Source organism: Vigna unguiculata, chromosome 8 (assembly GCF_037176805.1).
Source record: "Vigna unguiculata cultivar grain cowpea cultivar isolate G323 ecotype 2 chromosome 8, ASM3717680v1, whole genome shotgun sequence".
In the NCBI taxonomy this organism is placed as follows: Eukaryota; Viridiplantae; Streptophyta; class Magnoliopsida; order Fabales; family Fabaceae; genus Vigna; species Vigna unguiculata.
Window position 1 is genome coordinate 36,190,098 of NC_140799.1, and position 16,521 is coordinate 36,206,618.

The window sequence follows — 16,521 nt, forward strand, 5'->3', positions numbered from 1 at the left end:
CTCAAAGAATGAGATAAAAAAAACGTTATTATACATATAATGCATAATGCATTGCTTAATTAGTAGTGTTTATGGTTTTGATTATAGTATTCATAAAGTTAAACTAAATGGGTCCTTGATTATTGGAGAAAACACCTTGAGTTGAGTGCGAATTGAGATGGGTCCAGAACATGCAATATAAAAAGGTTGCAGCTGATTTTTTTTCATTAATGCAATAATGTGTGCTGTCAATCTTGTCCTTTTTCTTGCCCATCTCACTGTTGGAAGTGTTAGTTAAGATGAGGAAACCCTTCTGGATTTGACATCTTCTGTTCGTTTTTAAATCTAATACTTTTTTCTTTTTACATTTTTATTTTTTCAAGGGTTAAATATCTTTTTAAAGGTTAAATATCTTTTTATTTTTTTAATTTTCAATTAATTTTAAAATTAGTTTATTTTAAAATTTTGAACCAGTTTAATCTTTTATCTTTTAAAATATGTGAATTTAATTTTTTAATTAAATTTTGTTAAATTTATTTAATATTTCGTGTATATTTCAGAATTGTATTTAAATGATTGATACTATTAGATATATTTTTGTTTTAATGTAAAGTCAAACATTGTTATGAAATGCACTTAATGTCAATTAAGTTTAATAAGATTTAAGTTTAATAAGATTTGGTTAAAAGAACTTAATTTACATATTTCGAAAAATAAATGATTAAATTTATCTAAAATTTTAAAATAAACTAAATTTAAAATTAATGAAAGTTAAGGAAAAAAATATATTTAATTTCTTTTTTAAAGAATCATCCCGATAATAGTGTAAAATAACAATATATTCACACACTTAATTACTGAAATAGAGGAAAATTAATCGCTGTAAATATCTAATATAGATACATGATTAATTTAAAACAATAATTTAGAAGTTTGGGATGTTTAAATAGAAATAAGTTTGTGATATGATAGTGAAGTTGGCTGTAGCAAAATGATGAGTTGGTGTCGGCAAGTCATTGTTGATAAAATATAGAAAATGGAGTTATGTTAATGATGTTGAAATATAGTCCCAATTAAAAGATAACTTTTTTTATCACCATTAAAGTGTTGAACCAGAAATTGAGTGAATCATTTTATGTTTGATTTTCATTTATCCTGTAACAAAGTTTTTTCCAGTTTAATGGAACATAAATCTTATTCTGTCTTACCCCTCTCTCTCTTTTGCTTTCTATAACATTTTAATTATTTTTTTTCTCGATTCACATTATACTATTGAATGTATCAAAATGAATTTTTAGTCAAACTACTTTTCTATTTTTCGAGTTAAAGGTCAAAATGACGAGAGTCTATTCTTTGAACCTTCTTTTCATTCCAAAAATGGATTCAATGTTCCAAAATTAAATTTTTAAAGTGAATTACCACATCCGATATTGTATGGTTAGGAATCTGAAACTTATATTATAACTTTATGCTTGAAAAGGTGTTTCTAAATATTGAAGAAAGAATATAATCAATGAGATACCAAATCTAAATTTATTGAATTTTATTATCACTTACACTGTATTTGTTTGTGTAAATGAAGACATAGAACAAATTTGCGAGCGTTGATTAACAATGATTTTTCATGTTCTTTTGTACGTATTGGAAGAAGAGTGAAAGCGCGAAACCGTCGGATAAGGTCATTTTTTCTATCCTACTTCCACAAAGAGATTTGCAAGTAAAGGATGATATTTTACTAAATTATACTCGTAAAAAGCCTTACACGTTTCCACTTTTCTTCGAGCTTCAAGTTGTCACATTTTTTCTAGCCACAGTAAGATTCCTGAAGCAGCACAGGGGAGATGCCTAACTGAAGCAACACATGAGAGATGTGTGGTATTCCTAAAACAACATAAGTGGGGTATGTGGTGCAAAGAAAATGGTGAGAATGGAGGTTCAGAACTACATTGGTACATGGAGAAAAACGAAATCAAACCCAAAGTGTTTTGGATCGGATCTACGTTTTAATACCAGAAATGAAATTGATTCTCTTTATTTTGGAACATATTCCTCCTTTTTAAACTTTTGGTTGTGTGTAGGAACTTTTGGTTTTCTTTAAATTTTTTTAGCTCTAATATTAAAAATTAGAATATTTAATTTTTACATCAAATATATTTTAATTATTGTTTATTTCAATTGGAAATTATTTTTAATAATTTGATTCATCATAAAAAATGTGTGACTTATATATTATGAATTGACTTTATCTTTAGTCGATGTGTGACTTCTAACAAACTCAAAATATAATTAAGTTTTATATAATCCTTAAAAAAAATATATATATATATATATATATATATATATATATATATATAGGCGTAAATCTCATCTTATAAATTTTGATCTGGTAGGATTAAGTTAAACATGTTAACTTCTGTCACAATAAGAACCTATCTTAACCATGTTACTTCCACCCGCTTTACATTTCTTAACATAACATGTTTTGTATAAAATAATTATTGTTCATGTGGAATGGGAATAGATGATTAGTAGGTAACTACCTTGTTTCTCTAAAAGTGATAGAAGGTGATGTCGAATGATAATTAAGAATATTCATTCCAAATGCAATTTCTATATGCATAGTACATGTTGAGATTAGAGGGTGACACAATCCGAAATTACTTCTCTATTTTTGAGTTTCATTTGCACATAATTTATTCATTTCTCCTTATTATAAAAACATAATAAAAATTAATAATACAAATAAAAATTTAGTACTTCTAAAATTACTATTAAAAATAAAATAAAATTTCAATGTAAATAAATTATTTTTTACTTTATAAATTAAATTTATTTTCATACCAAATATATTGTATTTTTTTTAAAATAATTTTTTTATAATTTCAAACGTTCAATTAAATTTATAAAAACAATTCTAAATATTTATATCATTTTATATTAATTTTAACAATAAAAACAATTTTATAATCTAATCTTTTATCTCTTAAAAGATTTTTTTAATATATTACATCGATCAATCCAATAGACTTTCACTCTGTTCAATCTCTTAATTCACTCCAAAATCATACTAAAAGATACTTCTAAATATCTTAAAAAAAAAATAATACAAACTTCATTCTTTAATCTTTCCAGTTTTTTTCTCTTCCTTTTCCTCCTTTATCTCTCATATCATTATTACCAAAAAAACATGTCCTTAATCTTTTCTATAAACATAAACTAATCTTTAATTAAAACATTTTCATCCAAACAACAAGAGATTTTGTTATAATTTTCTTTGAAGGTTGTGTGATAAAGGTTGTAATTATAACATGGGAAGAATTAAATTGAAGCAGATTTATTATAAAGGTAATTTAACATTTTATATTTTAATTTTGCATCAATTGCCCTGGAACATTGTTCTCATTTCTCGATTATCCTAAGTTGCAGCACAGCAACATTCTCAGATTCTACTGCCACTAGCACAGAACCCCACCATCTCGAAATTGATAGTGTAACTTGTTCGTTTTCCTCTAATCTATGGATTCTGAAAAAGCGTTAGAGCTTGTCAAGCACGGTGTCACTCTTCTCTTCCTCGATGTTCCTCAGTACACCATGGTCGCCATCGATACCCAGGTTCTTCATTCTTTTATTACTGTATGGTTTACCAAGTCGTTGTCTTTTTATTTTCTTTTTTGTTTCAATGCCGTCATCATGGTATCTGAAAATACAATTTGAAATTCGTGGGTGGAAGGCTAAAATAAAAATCCAACCTTGATTTCAGCTTTATTTCACATGGACAATCTGACATTGTTTTTCTTCTGTTCTTCGTTTCGTAGATATTTTCTGTGGGGCCTGCTTTTAAGGGTATCAAGATGATTCCTCCTGGCACTCATTTTGTGTACTATAGTTCATCAAGCAGGTTTAATCATCTTGCCCAATTATCAAGGCCTATTTTGTATCTTATATTAGTCTCTCTTTTGTTTACTTCTTTTTATTCCTGCAAAAGTTTAGTTCTTTTTATTCCTGCAAAATCCCATGTTTACCCTGTGGATATATTGAGGAGCCTATAAGAGAGTGGTGGGTGTTCTTGTGTGTGATAAGACATTGTTTTTGTCCTTTCAATCTTGTATACTGTGGCAAAGTGTATTTTTTTTGGAAATAACCTTGGATCATAGTATTTGAAATTATATATCTCTTTCATATGGTCTCTCTATTGTCATGTTTGCTGACCATATAATGTTAAGCATAAGACGTCACTGTTTCTGTCAGTTGCTAGAATTAAAATTTTTCTTAAATTTCCTGATTTTTCAAATTATTTGGTGCATTGAATCTTTTGTTTTTCTTTTGGGGGATTCATGCAGAGATGGGAAAGAGTTCTCACCAATTGTTGGATTCTTCATTGATGCTGGCCCTTCAGAGGTATGAAAATAAAAAATTCAGTGTCTAAAATAGTTCAATGAAATTTACATTAATTTTGGTTTGACAGAGCTTTGATCGAATATGTTTAATAGTTTAGAAATCACGATTGCCACCATATCTTAGTGTTTTAATTACTGTTCTTACTTATTGTTTGACAATGCAATCACAGCTCAGATGGGGTGCAATCTGTATGCTTAGGTTTTGAATGATTTTGTTAGTTTTTGATGAAATGGATTTTTGCTATGCTTTTTCGATAGATTCTCAAGACTTCATTGTTTTTCACTGGCCTATTGGAAAATGTCCATGATACGTCAAAGCTTAAAAATTTAAGAAATGAATTAGTTTTGAGTAACACCAATACACCAATACTAATTTTATGAACATGGTAATAAAGAAGGTAAAGTGATAGAAGCTTACCTGTGACTCTATTTCCTTGCAGAATGATGGTGAAGTTAAAATTATTACATATAGTTATTGCCTTCTTGGTGTGCAATTTTTTTCTTACTTGTACATAATCATGTCTTTCAATAATTTGTGTAAGTGCACTTTAACCATCTTCATTATAAGTAAAATATTTCTAAATATCAAGACAAAGTTATAAATGTGGGAGGAGTTATCTAAAGAAATCAAGACCAGGAAGAAAGGTGAATATAAAAAGGTGAAGAACAAGAAACATCCAACACAACTTGCTAATTTCTCTGTAAATCTAACAAAGACACTCCTTTAAGAAAACCATTAGCACAGTATCACAGAGAATCAAGGGGAAATACTTAATCTATTAATCAATGCTCACATGTTTTGACCCTGTTTGTGGTTAATTTGTATTTCCAAAAAATATCAGAAAAATGTGACTGATTATGTGGTTTTTGGTCTCATGACCGTGCAGGTAATTGTTCGTAAATGGGACCAACAAGAGGAAAGGTTAGTTAAAGTTTCTGAGGAAGAGGTATGTGTTCATTTAAAATTTTTAACATGGATATAGTTAACGTAACATGTCTGTAATGCAGCCAAATGTCATGATGGTATAGTTTACATCCTGTTAGTCAAATTAGGTTATTGTGAGAACAATATTTGGGAAACTATAATTTTAGTGAATTTCCTTCACAGAGCTTGAGCATTTTGTAGAAAATGTGGGGTATTCCCTAAAATTCCATCCAATCAGTGCTAATTTGTGTTTGTGTTTATATATCAGCCACAACTTACCAAGGAAACGATTTTTCTACTTTCATTTCTTTAATTCCATGATCTTCATTTTATGACATATATTTATTCTGTTTTGTCTGTTTATCCTTTAGGAAGAAAGATACAGTCAAGCTGTTAAAAATTTGGAATTTGACAGACAACTTGGGCCTTACAATCTTATCCGTTATGAAGATTGGAAACGATTATCTAATTTTATCACAAAGAATGTCATTGAACGGCTTGGTATGCCATTTACTTGACTGAGGTTTCTGTGTATTAAATACTTCATTGATAAATTGATATTGTATTATATTGTTAATGTTAACTCATGAACAGAGCCAATTGGAGGTGAAATCACTGTTGAATGTGAAAATGAGATTGTTAGAAACTCTACTAAAATCCCAATGGAAGAAGCACCAGAGAAGCAGCTGAAGGTTGGCAATTCTGCATCATCTGTTGGCAAGTCTCAGAAGAAAGGATGTTATTATACTTCAATTCCACGTGTTGTTAAATGCAAGGGTATTAGTGGGCAGGAACTTACTTCTTTAAATCTTGACAAGGTTGGTATACACAAACAGCTGAATGTTTGGTCCCTTAAAAGTAATTGGGATAAAAAGCTTCCTATAATGAATTCTCTTGCCCTGAAATTTTACATATTATTGTTTGCTGATTTGTGCAATTTTTTTTGTATCCCTTCTCAGACACAATTGTTAGAAACTTTACTGGCAAAAGATTATGGAGGTTCTGAAGACATGCTTCTTGGAGAACTGCAGTTTGCATTTGTTGTCTTTTTGGTACTGTGGAAAAACATATTTTCTTTATATATTTTGTTGACTTTTGTTGAATCCAATGTGACATTTTGCAATGGCGCAGATGGGCCAATCGCTAGAAGCATTTCTCCAATGGAAGTCATTAGTTAGCCTTTTGTTTGGCTGCACTGAAGCAGTAAGCATTACTTTTTAACCAGATTGGATAATGCATGCATAGACTCTCTGTCTGGACTTTAGAGTTTCCGGTTTATCTCAGATACTTGTCTATGTGATGACTATTAAACCAACTATCTCAAAAACTTCAAGCAGTTAGGTGAAGCCATGCAAGTGGTTTTATATTGCATCTCTAACATGCACCCTTACGCAAGAGCCCTTTGGGTTTGAAGGGTGGATAACATCCCTACCCGTTGAGCTCAATATGAGAAGAATCAGGGTGACAATATTTTAGCTGTTGGGCGAAGGCAGGGGAATTGTTTTATATTACATCTGTAGCAATCTGCTTTTCTTCCACCTAAAAATTTTAATATATTGAATTGGTAATGTTGAATATATTAAAGCTGTTTATCAAACTTTCAGAACTATATGAGATGTCTATATTTAATTACTCAAAATAGTTTTATTAACCATTATGAGTTTCATTAATCAGCTGTTCATTACAAGTGATATATGTGTGTGTGAACAGCTAACATTCATCCTTTGAATTTATAAACTCGCTATTGTTATTGATTATTTTATTAACAGCTTGAGCTTTAAGTGAATTGGCTCTATGACGTCTGCTTAATGTCTGTTGTTGCTCTGTATTCAACGAGTACTTCTGTTTTCTTGGATGCTTGTTTGGTCTTTCAACTTGGTGGGTCGGTTTGTTAAGTTCTGTATTCTAACTTGGATTCTGTGGGATTTACCATTTTTACTTTGCCTAATTTGCCACAGGTTCCTCATCTTTTTAGATTTGTGCTTCTAGCCAGAAAGTAGATATAAGCATAATAAGAGATATCATTTTCTATTCTCTTTTATGGAAATTTCTGCAATATTTTTTCCCGTGAACACTTTTTTCTTCTTTCTTAGGACATTTTATGGTGGTAGAACCTCAATTATTTGTTAGTAGTCCTACGTTGGGTTGAGTTGGTGCAAATCAATTTGAAATTGTATGATTTCATAAGTATATGTTTTGTAATTATGTTTCCTTGACTTTGTATGCTCTTTTGCAGCCTTTCCGCACACGAACTCAACTATTTACAAAGGTGAACTTTTAATATAACTTTTCATATTTTTGTTACCTTTAAGTACAAAACAGTGGCAATAATCCTTGGAATGGTGTTAAATTCATCCCTGGTTTTAGCAGTTCCGACTTCTGAATGTAGTCTTGGAACTACTAGCTATTGATTATTCATTAAAAGAAGAGTCGTGATCTTGAATCTTGTGTTATTTGTCAAACTCATTTCTAATACATTACGGATTCTTGCAGTTCATCAAAGTCATCCATAATCAACTAAAATACGGACTACAGAAAGATCACATGGGTGAAACAGGATCAGCACTGTTGGATGATTCTTTGATTTCCACTGATAGCTTTTTGCACCATGTTTGCAAGGTATTTTCAGTGATGATAACTCAATAGTCACATGCAGATTTAACTCTCTGACCTACCTTTATTAATTTAAGTTGCTGGATTGGCATCTGTTCTGGTCAGTTATGGATTTTAAGATCCTGAAATTCTAAAACTCGTCATTTTAGCATAAAAAAGCATGAGTCAATCTTCAACATGGAGGTTAGCAGTTCACACATGTGGCTGGTCTTCTTGATTTATCATGGTTAGCATCTTAGATTGCATATTGTTTTTCCTCAAGTTGATATTGCCTCCACTTTCTGATCATCCTTGTCTTTTTAGTAGTTAATGCCCATAAGCAACTCATTCCAAGGTGAAAAAAAAAGAGTTCATAATTTTCATAAGAATAATGTAGGTTTTTCAGGATGCACTTTCCTTACCTTACTGAAAATCAATTCCCCATATTTAAGCATATTCATCCTTCCTATTGGCATCAGCATCCCTATTCCAGAATAACAAAATTAATGTGTGCTTATAACAAACAGACGTGGATGTAAGAATGATAAAACATAAAGATGTTTTTGTGAGAACTAACTTCTAAAAATTTTTCAAGGAAGCCTTGGTCAGGGTAAATGTGGCTAGAAGAAAATTCCTCATTCTTGTTCTATGATTCAGTTATTCTCCTTACTGGGCAGGTTTATTTTGAGAAGGCCTTTGATTCTTGTGGACCAGTTGCCTAAAGTGTTGTTTGTTTCTTCTAACACTAATTGAATATTACTTTACCATCACAGAAATTTGATTTTATACACTTTTCTGAGCTAAACTGCAACTTTTTCCTTTTGATTGTTTTGAAATTGTAGGACTTCTTTTCATCATTGCTAGATGGGTCGGTTGTTGATGGAGATCTTTTAAAACGGGTATGAACATGTAACTCATGTTTTCCTATAATGTGATATTTATTATTGATATAATGGTTGCAGACTTGCAGCATTTGCTGCTTGCTAGGTACAATGCATATGTATTTGATTATTTCTCTGAAAGAGGAAAGTGTAATCTCCCTGTTCTTGCAGACAAGGAAATTTAAGGAGCTATTGGAGAGCAGTCTAGGGTGGGAGTTTCAGCTTGGCAGTGCTGTTGATGGGATATATTTTGAGGAAAATGATGAGGTCAGTATATGAATCTATCTCAGTTACTTTGCTTTGTGTTGTGTATGCTGCTTTTTTCTGTGTAATGTTTGTTTGTTCATGGATCTTACTGGTTCACTTTGCAGTATGCTCCTGTAGTTGAGATGTTGGATGATGAAGCTCTAGTAGGTTAAAAATGTGGATTATGTCATCACTTGGCTATAACATTATGTACAGTATTTCAAATTTCAATTTAGTTAAAAATCAGATGCTGGATCTGAAGTAGAAATTCAGTAACTTTTCTCTTTGGTGTGGTAGAATTTCAGTAACTTGATGGAGGTTGATGTTTATTATTCACAGAGCTGCTGAAATTTGGTATTTTTCTAGCTTTCATAGATTAGGGCATGCATAGGAAATTTGTGACTTGTTTGAGGAGCTGCTAAATGGAGTATTGGCCTTTGAAATTGGGACAATGAGATAATCAGAAGCAGATAAATTGTACTCCATATATGACTTGAAAAGAAGAAAGAACCACTATTTTATATTGAATTCTTTTTTCTTTTCTATCTATCTTCTTTCTTATCCATACACTCCAAACATTTGGTATATTTTTATTTCATTATTTTTGCTGAACTGTATTAAAAGGTTATATAGTGGACATTTGCGTCACTTATTGGCAAACTTTAAATTATTAAAAATTAACTTGATGACAAAATTGCTTTTAAGTGAATAAAAAAGGGCTTTTGTTTTCATTTTTAACATCTACATGACAACTAAGGTGCCAACTCGTTATGTTTTAATGTTTTTGATTAAATATAAGAAGAAAATTATTTTTTTACTTGTCAAATTACTCAATTCCAATTAACCATTGAAACTTGGAATATTTTATCATATTAGTGTTTTGTTTGATTGTTTTAGAACGTGGCTTAATTTTGACGTTGAAATATAATGTTAAATTTCGGTGCAACATCGTTTATCCTGTGTTCACATTTCATTCAATAAATTTAGTCATATTAATGATCAATAAGTTAATGTCAAGGTATTAAATACAGAGGAAGCACAATATATTATTTAATGCATGTCGGGTTTCTTACGCTTACAATTTGTTTAAATCAAAATCATAAAATTTCTAATTTTCTTAAAAAAGCTGGGTAAGACATGACAAATCTTTGCAATATAATGATAAACCATGCATGAAGAAAAATCACTGATAAAATGTGTCCAAAAAAATTGAATGATAGTATGTGAAAATTACAAATATATTGATGAAAATATGTAAAAAATAATGCTTGCCAAATTATTATAGTGGTGTAATTAAGTTGTTTTTTTTATTAAAGTATATAATAAAATTATGGGTGAAATATGTTTTTTTAAATTATATAAAAAATTGTATTTTATTTTTAAATTGAATTATAAAGTATTTAGTCCATTTTATGAAAGTAGTATAAAACACTCTTTCCAACAAAATAGCACACGGGATGTTTTTCATGTGTCAAACTTAATTTTTGAGATTTTTCATGTGTCAAAACACTATAATATATTTTTCATATATTGTTTGTTAAAAAGGATTTACATGACTTTCATAAAATTTAGAAACAAAATATTTATAATTTAGTTTAATTATGAAACACAATTTTTTATAATAATTTAGAAAAAAAATACATGTAATCTTAAAAAATAGGTCCTCTAATAACTTCTAACATGCTTTTACATATTTTCTAGATTTTCCTTAATTTCTTAAAGAGTGTGATTTGTTCCCCTGATTAGAAAAAAAAAAAAACAACTTTAGGTAACTAGTGCTTACACAAAAATAAATAAAGAATGTGTGTCTTTTATAGATTTAGGTCTTAAATAATGAATTGGGTGGATTCAATTTAAGTATATTTATGCGAAAGTCAATGAGGTGGTGTGGCATTGAAGTGTAGGTAGGTAGTGATCTGAATCACTTCATGCCTTATGCTACTTGGTACTACAATGGTAGACTAGGGTTTGTCATGCATGACCACATTAATTGAAAAACCCAGGTTTTGGTCCTCTCTCCTTACTGTCCAAGCAAGTGGAAAATATAGTAAGAATAATTTGGCCCTTTTTAATGTCTCTTATCATGATATTGGTCCCAGCACAAGGTTCTCTCACTGTAGCAAATGCCAATTGTCATAGCCATTGCCAAATATGGTTTCTTAATAATTCTCATGCTCAATGTCAACCCTAAATCATTCACACCAACTTTTGTCAATATGATAATAATAATAAACTACCTACATTCATTTCCCTCTCCACCAACAACTCTTTCATTTTGTTTGGTCAAAAGAAGAGAGAAAACACACACCATCCATATTAATGGCTTATTGTTGAATTATCAGAAGAAAAAGTTTCAATATTTAATAAATTCAGAGAAGACAAATGCTATGGGAAGTTTGCAATAATTTCAGTCAACAAAAGCTTTTTTTTTTCCTCTGTCCGAACCGAACATAGATCTAACTCTAAACTTTTCGCCTGAAAAGTTGCTTTTTTTAAGCCCCCATTTGGCATAAAAAATTGTGATGCACTGGAATCATATCCTTAAATTGTGTGTTTCCAACTTATTCTTCAGTGATACTAGTCAACAATAGCACCCACCAGACATTGAATTGTCTTTTGGGTTACAAAAAGCTTTGAACTTTCACCACCATTTCTCTCTCTCTCTCTCTCTCTCTCTCTCTCTCTCTCTCTCTCTATATATATATATATATATATATATATATATATATATATATAACGTAATAAACTAGCGGTTGAGACCATGCAAAGTTATTGTCCAAGAAAGACAGCGAGCAACGCAACAACGAGGAAAAAAGATAAGGTTGAAGCTATGGATCCCACCAAGGCCAAAAATAAAAATGCAAACCATGGAATCAATAAAACCATGTATGACAAGGGACAACAACAACAACAGCACACCCTTCATCACTTTTCAACTTTTTTTTTATCAGTTAAAAATCTACTAAAAGTACAAAATTTATTAAGTAAGAAACATGATTTATAAAAATGGATACTGATATGATGTTCAAGGTTCAATTAACTGATACAAGTTTGAGTTCTGTCACGGATGCTCATGATAATGGTTTTTATATGATTTAATTAGAGTTATCTGTTATTTAAAGAAAAAACATGTATTGATATTAATATTTGTGACAAGATCATGTTCCACTTGTATAATCTAATGTGAGGAAACTGCGGCATGAGGTCAACCCAGTTGTGGTTTTTGTTTTGTCCCTCTGAACGGTCAAAAGTCAAAAGCATGAAGTTTCCAAGATCATCACTCCTGAGGCATTCACATTCACACACCCACAATCCTTAGGCACTGGAAGCCATTGCATTGAATAGGGCGGTTAAATCCGCGCTTGACAGCTAACCTTCATGTGGAAATAGCGTTCCTTTCACACTTGCATTCTTGTTTTTCTCCTCTTCACGGGCTCTCTCATCTTTTCCTTTTGCTTCACCATCATCATCATCTTTCATCTGCACCACTTTCCACAACTTCAACTTGTTGCTTATTTACCAACCCCTCTCTCTCCTCTAGCTTCTGTGTTCTTCCTCAGTTCTCTCTTCATGGGGTGCTGCTTCAGTGCCCAGATCAAAGCTGAGAGCCCTCCACGAAACGGTAATAAACATTCTTGCATGTGTTGTTTTCACTCTTCCCTGCCTCCCCTTTTGCTTCTTCTTTTTGGGTTGATCAACTTTTTTGGATTCCTCTGGAGTTTGAATGACTTAATTTGTGTTTTTGCTGTTCTTTTTGATAAAATATGGTTTTTGGGTACTTGAAACATGGATGTTGTTAGTTTTGGCAGATTCATGTGTGGAAGAGGAAAGAAATTTTTGGACTTTTTTGTCTGTTTAGGAAGTATGATTCACTGATCGCAACACGAGGGTGACTTGGTTTAATTGGTTTTTTGTGCTTGCTTGGTAGTTTTTGCTGTCGTGTAGGATTTGGTGAAGGTGCAAGAGTTTATGATGAAGATAAATAATAAGTGGAACCCTATTGTTGGCTTCTTGAAAAAGATTGTGGAAACAGTAAAAAAAAAATGAACTTTTGATTTAACTTGCTTCGTGTCAGGATTTTCCTACTTTCTTCGATTTAACTTGCTTTGTTTCAGTTGTTAAGATGAAATCTAGAGCGAGAATTAGAATTGAAAATCTTCAACCCTTGGCGTGCTTGCTAAAATAAGTTTATGTAATTTCTGAAGTGTTGCATGTTTTGGTGCTCTAACCAGTGCAGTGTGTGATTGGTATGAAAGTTGTTGTCTTTTCAGTGTACCCTGACAGTGATCTTTCTATTCAAGCCTAAGCTTGATTTGTTACTGGTGTAGAATGCTTATTTTATGGTCTGAAAAATGAACCCTGTTTTTCTTTTGAAATGGGTAGGTTTGAGCTCAAAGGATGGTAACAAAGAAGAGGATGGCTTAAGCAGCAAAATCTCCACTCCCTCCTTGCCTCCAACACCAAGGACAGAGGGTGAGATCTTGAAGTCCTCAAATATGAAAAGCTTCACCTTTGGTGAGCTAAAAACTGCTACAAGGAACTTTCGTCCAGATAGTGTGGTGGGTGAAGGAGGGTTTGGCTGTGTTTTTAAGGGGTGGATTGATGAGCAATCACTTGCTCCAGTTAGACCAGGAACTGGATTGGTCATTGCTGTGAAGAGGCTTAACCAAGAAGGTCTGCAGGGACACAGTGAATGGTTGGTGAGTGTCACTTTGGAACTTTGCTTGAAGCCTCAGAATTTAAGATGCAGTTTTACTGCTCTGGGAAATGCCAAAATCAGTTTTTGATGGGATTTTCTTTTTCTGAGGAATTCCTCCTTTGGATACATGTAGCAAACATTAATGTTTTAGATGATTTTCTTGGTTTGTAATTAATTAGCCCTGTGCTATAGACAGAAATCAACTACCTGGGGCAGCTGCATCATCCTAATCTTGTGAAACTCATTGGTTACTGCTTAGAGGATGACCATAGGCTTCTGGTGTATGAGTTTCTGACAAAGGGAAGTTTGGATAATCATTTATTTAGAAGTAAGTTATTGATTTCTCTCCTTGTTTATCCACTGCTAGACATTGTTTTGTTCCTTAAACATCTCAGTCTCTCAACAATGTGCTCTTTTTGGAACAGGAGCTTCTTACTTTCAACCACTTTCTTGGAACATCCGAATGAAGGTTGCTCTCGATGCTGCTAAGGGTCTTGCATATCTTCATAGCGATGAAGCAAAAGTGATATACCGAGACTTCAAAGCTTCAAATATCTTACTTGATTCGGTAAGCATATCTCATTGAACTTGCATTTTACTAATCATAATACTCTATTTTCTAACATTCCTTTTTGTTGATGATGACAGAATTACAACGCAAAACTTTCTGATTTTGGCTTGGCAAAGGATGGACCAGCAGGTGATAAAAGCCATGTCTCTACAAGGGTAATGGGCACTTATGGCTATGCTGCTCCTGAATATATTGCCACAGGTAACTCATTTGTTGAGTACTCAGTTTATGAGCACTTTAATTGGTCATACAAACTTCTTTAGATATAATATAATCATGTCTTCTGAATTATTCTGCACCAATCATGTAATAGATTACCAGAAAGAAGAAACCCTCTTATTTGTTCTGTTTTAAACTCTGGTGGAGCTTTTTAGCTCCTTCATTAGCAAGCAAAAATTTCCCACTGCAGCAGATATCATCACCCAATCACATTTTGTATTTTGTATGCTAACTGAAATTCAGAGATCTCCCATAAGATACACTGTACAACAGGCTTATTAATTTGATGTCTCCATGTTACTTTAGACATTCAAGTGTGAGGCCGAGTAAAAATGAGAAAAATGAACGACCTATAAACCTATTGTCGTAAGGTTTTGTGTTAGAGTCGGTGTCATACTCACTTTTTTCTTATTCTAAAGTGCTTATGGAAAAATATATCCAAATTCATCACTTGAACGCCATGCATGATGAAACACTACATTTGAAGTCTCTTGAAGTGTGTAAATAGAATCAAAGTTGACTCCATGCTCTTGTGTTTTTGTGAAGGTCACTTGACAAAGAAGAGTGATGTATACAGTTTTGGGGTTGTTCTGCTTGAAATCATGTCTGGCAAACGTGCTCTTGACAGCAACAGGCCAAGTGGGGAGCACAATTTAATCGAATGGGCGAAACCATACCTCAGCAACAAACGCAGGATCTTCCAAGTCATGGATGCTCGCATTGAAGGCCAATACTCGATGCGCGAAGCCATGAAAGTAGCGAACCTTGCCATTCAATGCCTCTCTGTGGAGCCAAGATTTCGACCAAAAATGGATGAAGTGGTGAGAGTATTGGAGGAGCTTCAGGATTCTGGTGAGAAAGGTGTTGCAGGGGTGGCAAGCCATCATCATCATCATCATCATCAAACTGGGAGAAGGAGTGACCATAGCTCAAGCAGCAGTGGCAACAGACAACATAGAGGTAGACAACATGAAACAACAATGAAGTGAAAGTGAATGTTGGTTTCATGTTATCTGATTTTGCTCGAGTTCGTAATTGTATGTATATGTATATGTACATCATGATGAACTTGAACTTGAACTTGAACTTGTCTTGAGATTTCTGATTGTTGTACAGTTGTTGATTCAGTAATAATATTAAAATTTTCATATTACTGGTTTTTTAAGCATAGTATTGATATGGATTATTCATTGCTGCAATGCACTTTCAAGGATATATATATATATATATATATATATATATATATAACACTATTAATAATATTTTGATGTGATGAATAGAGAACTGAAACAATTTGTATTCCACCATGCATCATTTTACCTTTTTTAACTGTGTAATCCCAATGGGAGCAAGAGTTGTAACATATATGTTCAACCATTTATTAAGAACGAAATTAAATAATTCAATTATTGCGAAACTGGAAGCCAAACAGTAAAAATAACACCATTTATGTAAAAATGGTGACTTTAACTTAGAATTTACTGTAACAAGTACAGACAGTTTTTCCAAAGTAAATGGATATTCTGTTTCACAAATTATGGAATATGCTCGTTATAATTACCGTTGAAAATTTTGATTTCAAAAAGATATTTATAGAATGAGTAAAGAATAATTAAAATAGGATTTAAAGTTCATTTGAATTGGAAAAACAAGTATCAAACATTTTTTTATTTGGTCCAACAACTTATAAAAGTGAAATAATTCAAACATACATTTTCGCATTCAATCCACTAATGCATCAAATTTTCGCTTTCACGGAGATTCTTAGAATGTTCTCCCAGCGTGAAATCACCATTATTTCAATCCACAAATGCATCAAATTTTAACTTTCTCGAAGATTCTTAGCATTTTCTCCTAAAGTGAAATCATCATCATTTTTATCACTCGTACGGGTTATCAAACTAAACTATAATTTTCAACTATCATTACAATTTATGTCCTTACAAAAAAGAAAGTCATTGTATTTGTTTATATCACTAAAAATGCAACTATTAATATAATTGTTTCAATTG

The 16,521-nt window shown here is 31.9% G+C and overlaps 2 protein-coding genes across 2 annotated transcripts; both read left to right on the forward strand.

The window, feature by feature from the left end:
* Positions 1-3,351: 3,351 nt before the first annotated feature.
* LOC114194266 (AAR2 protein family) lies at positions 3,352-9,548 on the forward strand. The gene is made up of 13 exons (XM_028084390.2): positions 3,352-3,591; positions 3,795-3,877; positions 4,320-4,377; positions 5,264-5,323; positions 5,673-5,802; positions 5,896-6,119; positions 6,261-6,353; positions 6,433-6,504; positions 7,538-7,570; positions 7,795-7,920; positions 8,736-8,792; positions 8,946-9,041; positions 9,146-9,548. Exons 1-13 carry the CDS (start codon positions 3,496-3,498, stop codon positions 9,191-9,193), a joined length of 1,176 nt encoding a protein of 391 aa, XP_027940191.2. The 5' UTR covers positions 3,352-3,495; the 3' UTR covers positions 9,194-9,548.
* A 2,666-nt stretch (positions 9,549-12,214) lies between these two features.
* Positions 12,215-15,662, forward strand: LOC114194264 (receptor-like cytoplasmic kinase 176). Its single transcript, XM_028084387.2, has 6 exons — positions 12,215-12,642; positions 13,404-13,720; positions 13,912-14,047; positions 14,145-14,287; positions 14,368-14,491; positions 15,056-15,662. The coding sequence occupies exons 1-6, from the start codon at positions 12,591-12,593 to the stop codon at positions 15,496-15,498; spliced, it is 1,215 nt and encodes a 404-aa protein (XP_027940188.1). The 5' UTR covers positions 12,215-12,590; the 3' UTR covers positions 15,499-15,662.
* The last annotated feature ends 859 nt before the right edge of the window (positions 15,663-16,521 follow it).

What these genes read in the sequence shown, in the direction of transcription:
- LOC114194266 (XM_028084390.2), top strand. Translation starts at nt 3,496, where the DNA reads ATGGATTCTGAAAAAGCGTTAGAGCTTGTCAAGCACGGTGTCACTCTT. An exon ending in TGGTCGCCATCGATACCCAG is followed by an intron (nt 3,592 to 3,794) that starts GTTCTTCATTCT and finishes TTCGTTTCGTAG; the next exon opens with ATATTTTCTGTGGGGCCTGC. An exon ending in TGTTTGGCTGCACTGAAGCA is followed by an intron (nt 6,505 to 7,537) that starts GTAAGCATTACT and finishes GCTCTTTTGCAG; the next exon opens with CCTTTCCGCACACGAACTCA.
- LOC114194264 (XM_028084387.2), top strand. Translation starts at nt 12,591, where the DNA reads ATGGGGTGCTGCTTCAGTGCCCAGATCAAAGCTGAGAGCCCTCCACGA. An exon ending in AGGGACACAGTGAATGGTTG is followed by an intron (nt 13,721 to 13,911) that starts GTGAGTGTCACT and finishes CCTGTGCTATAG; the next exon opens with ACAGAAATCAACTACCTGGG. An exon ending in TCCTGAATATATTGCCACAG is followed by an intron (nt 14,492 to 15,055) that starts GTAACTCATTTG and finishes GTTTTTGTGAAG; the next exon opens with GTCACTTGACAAAGAAGAGT.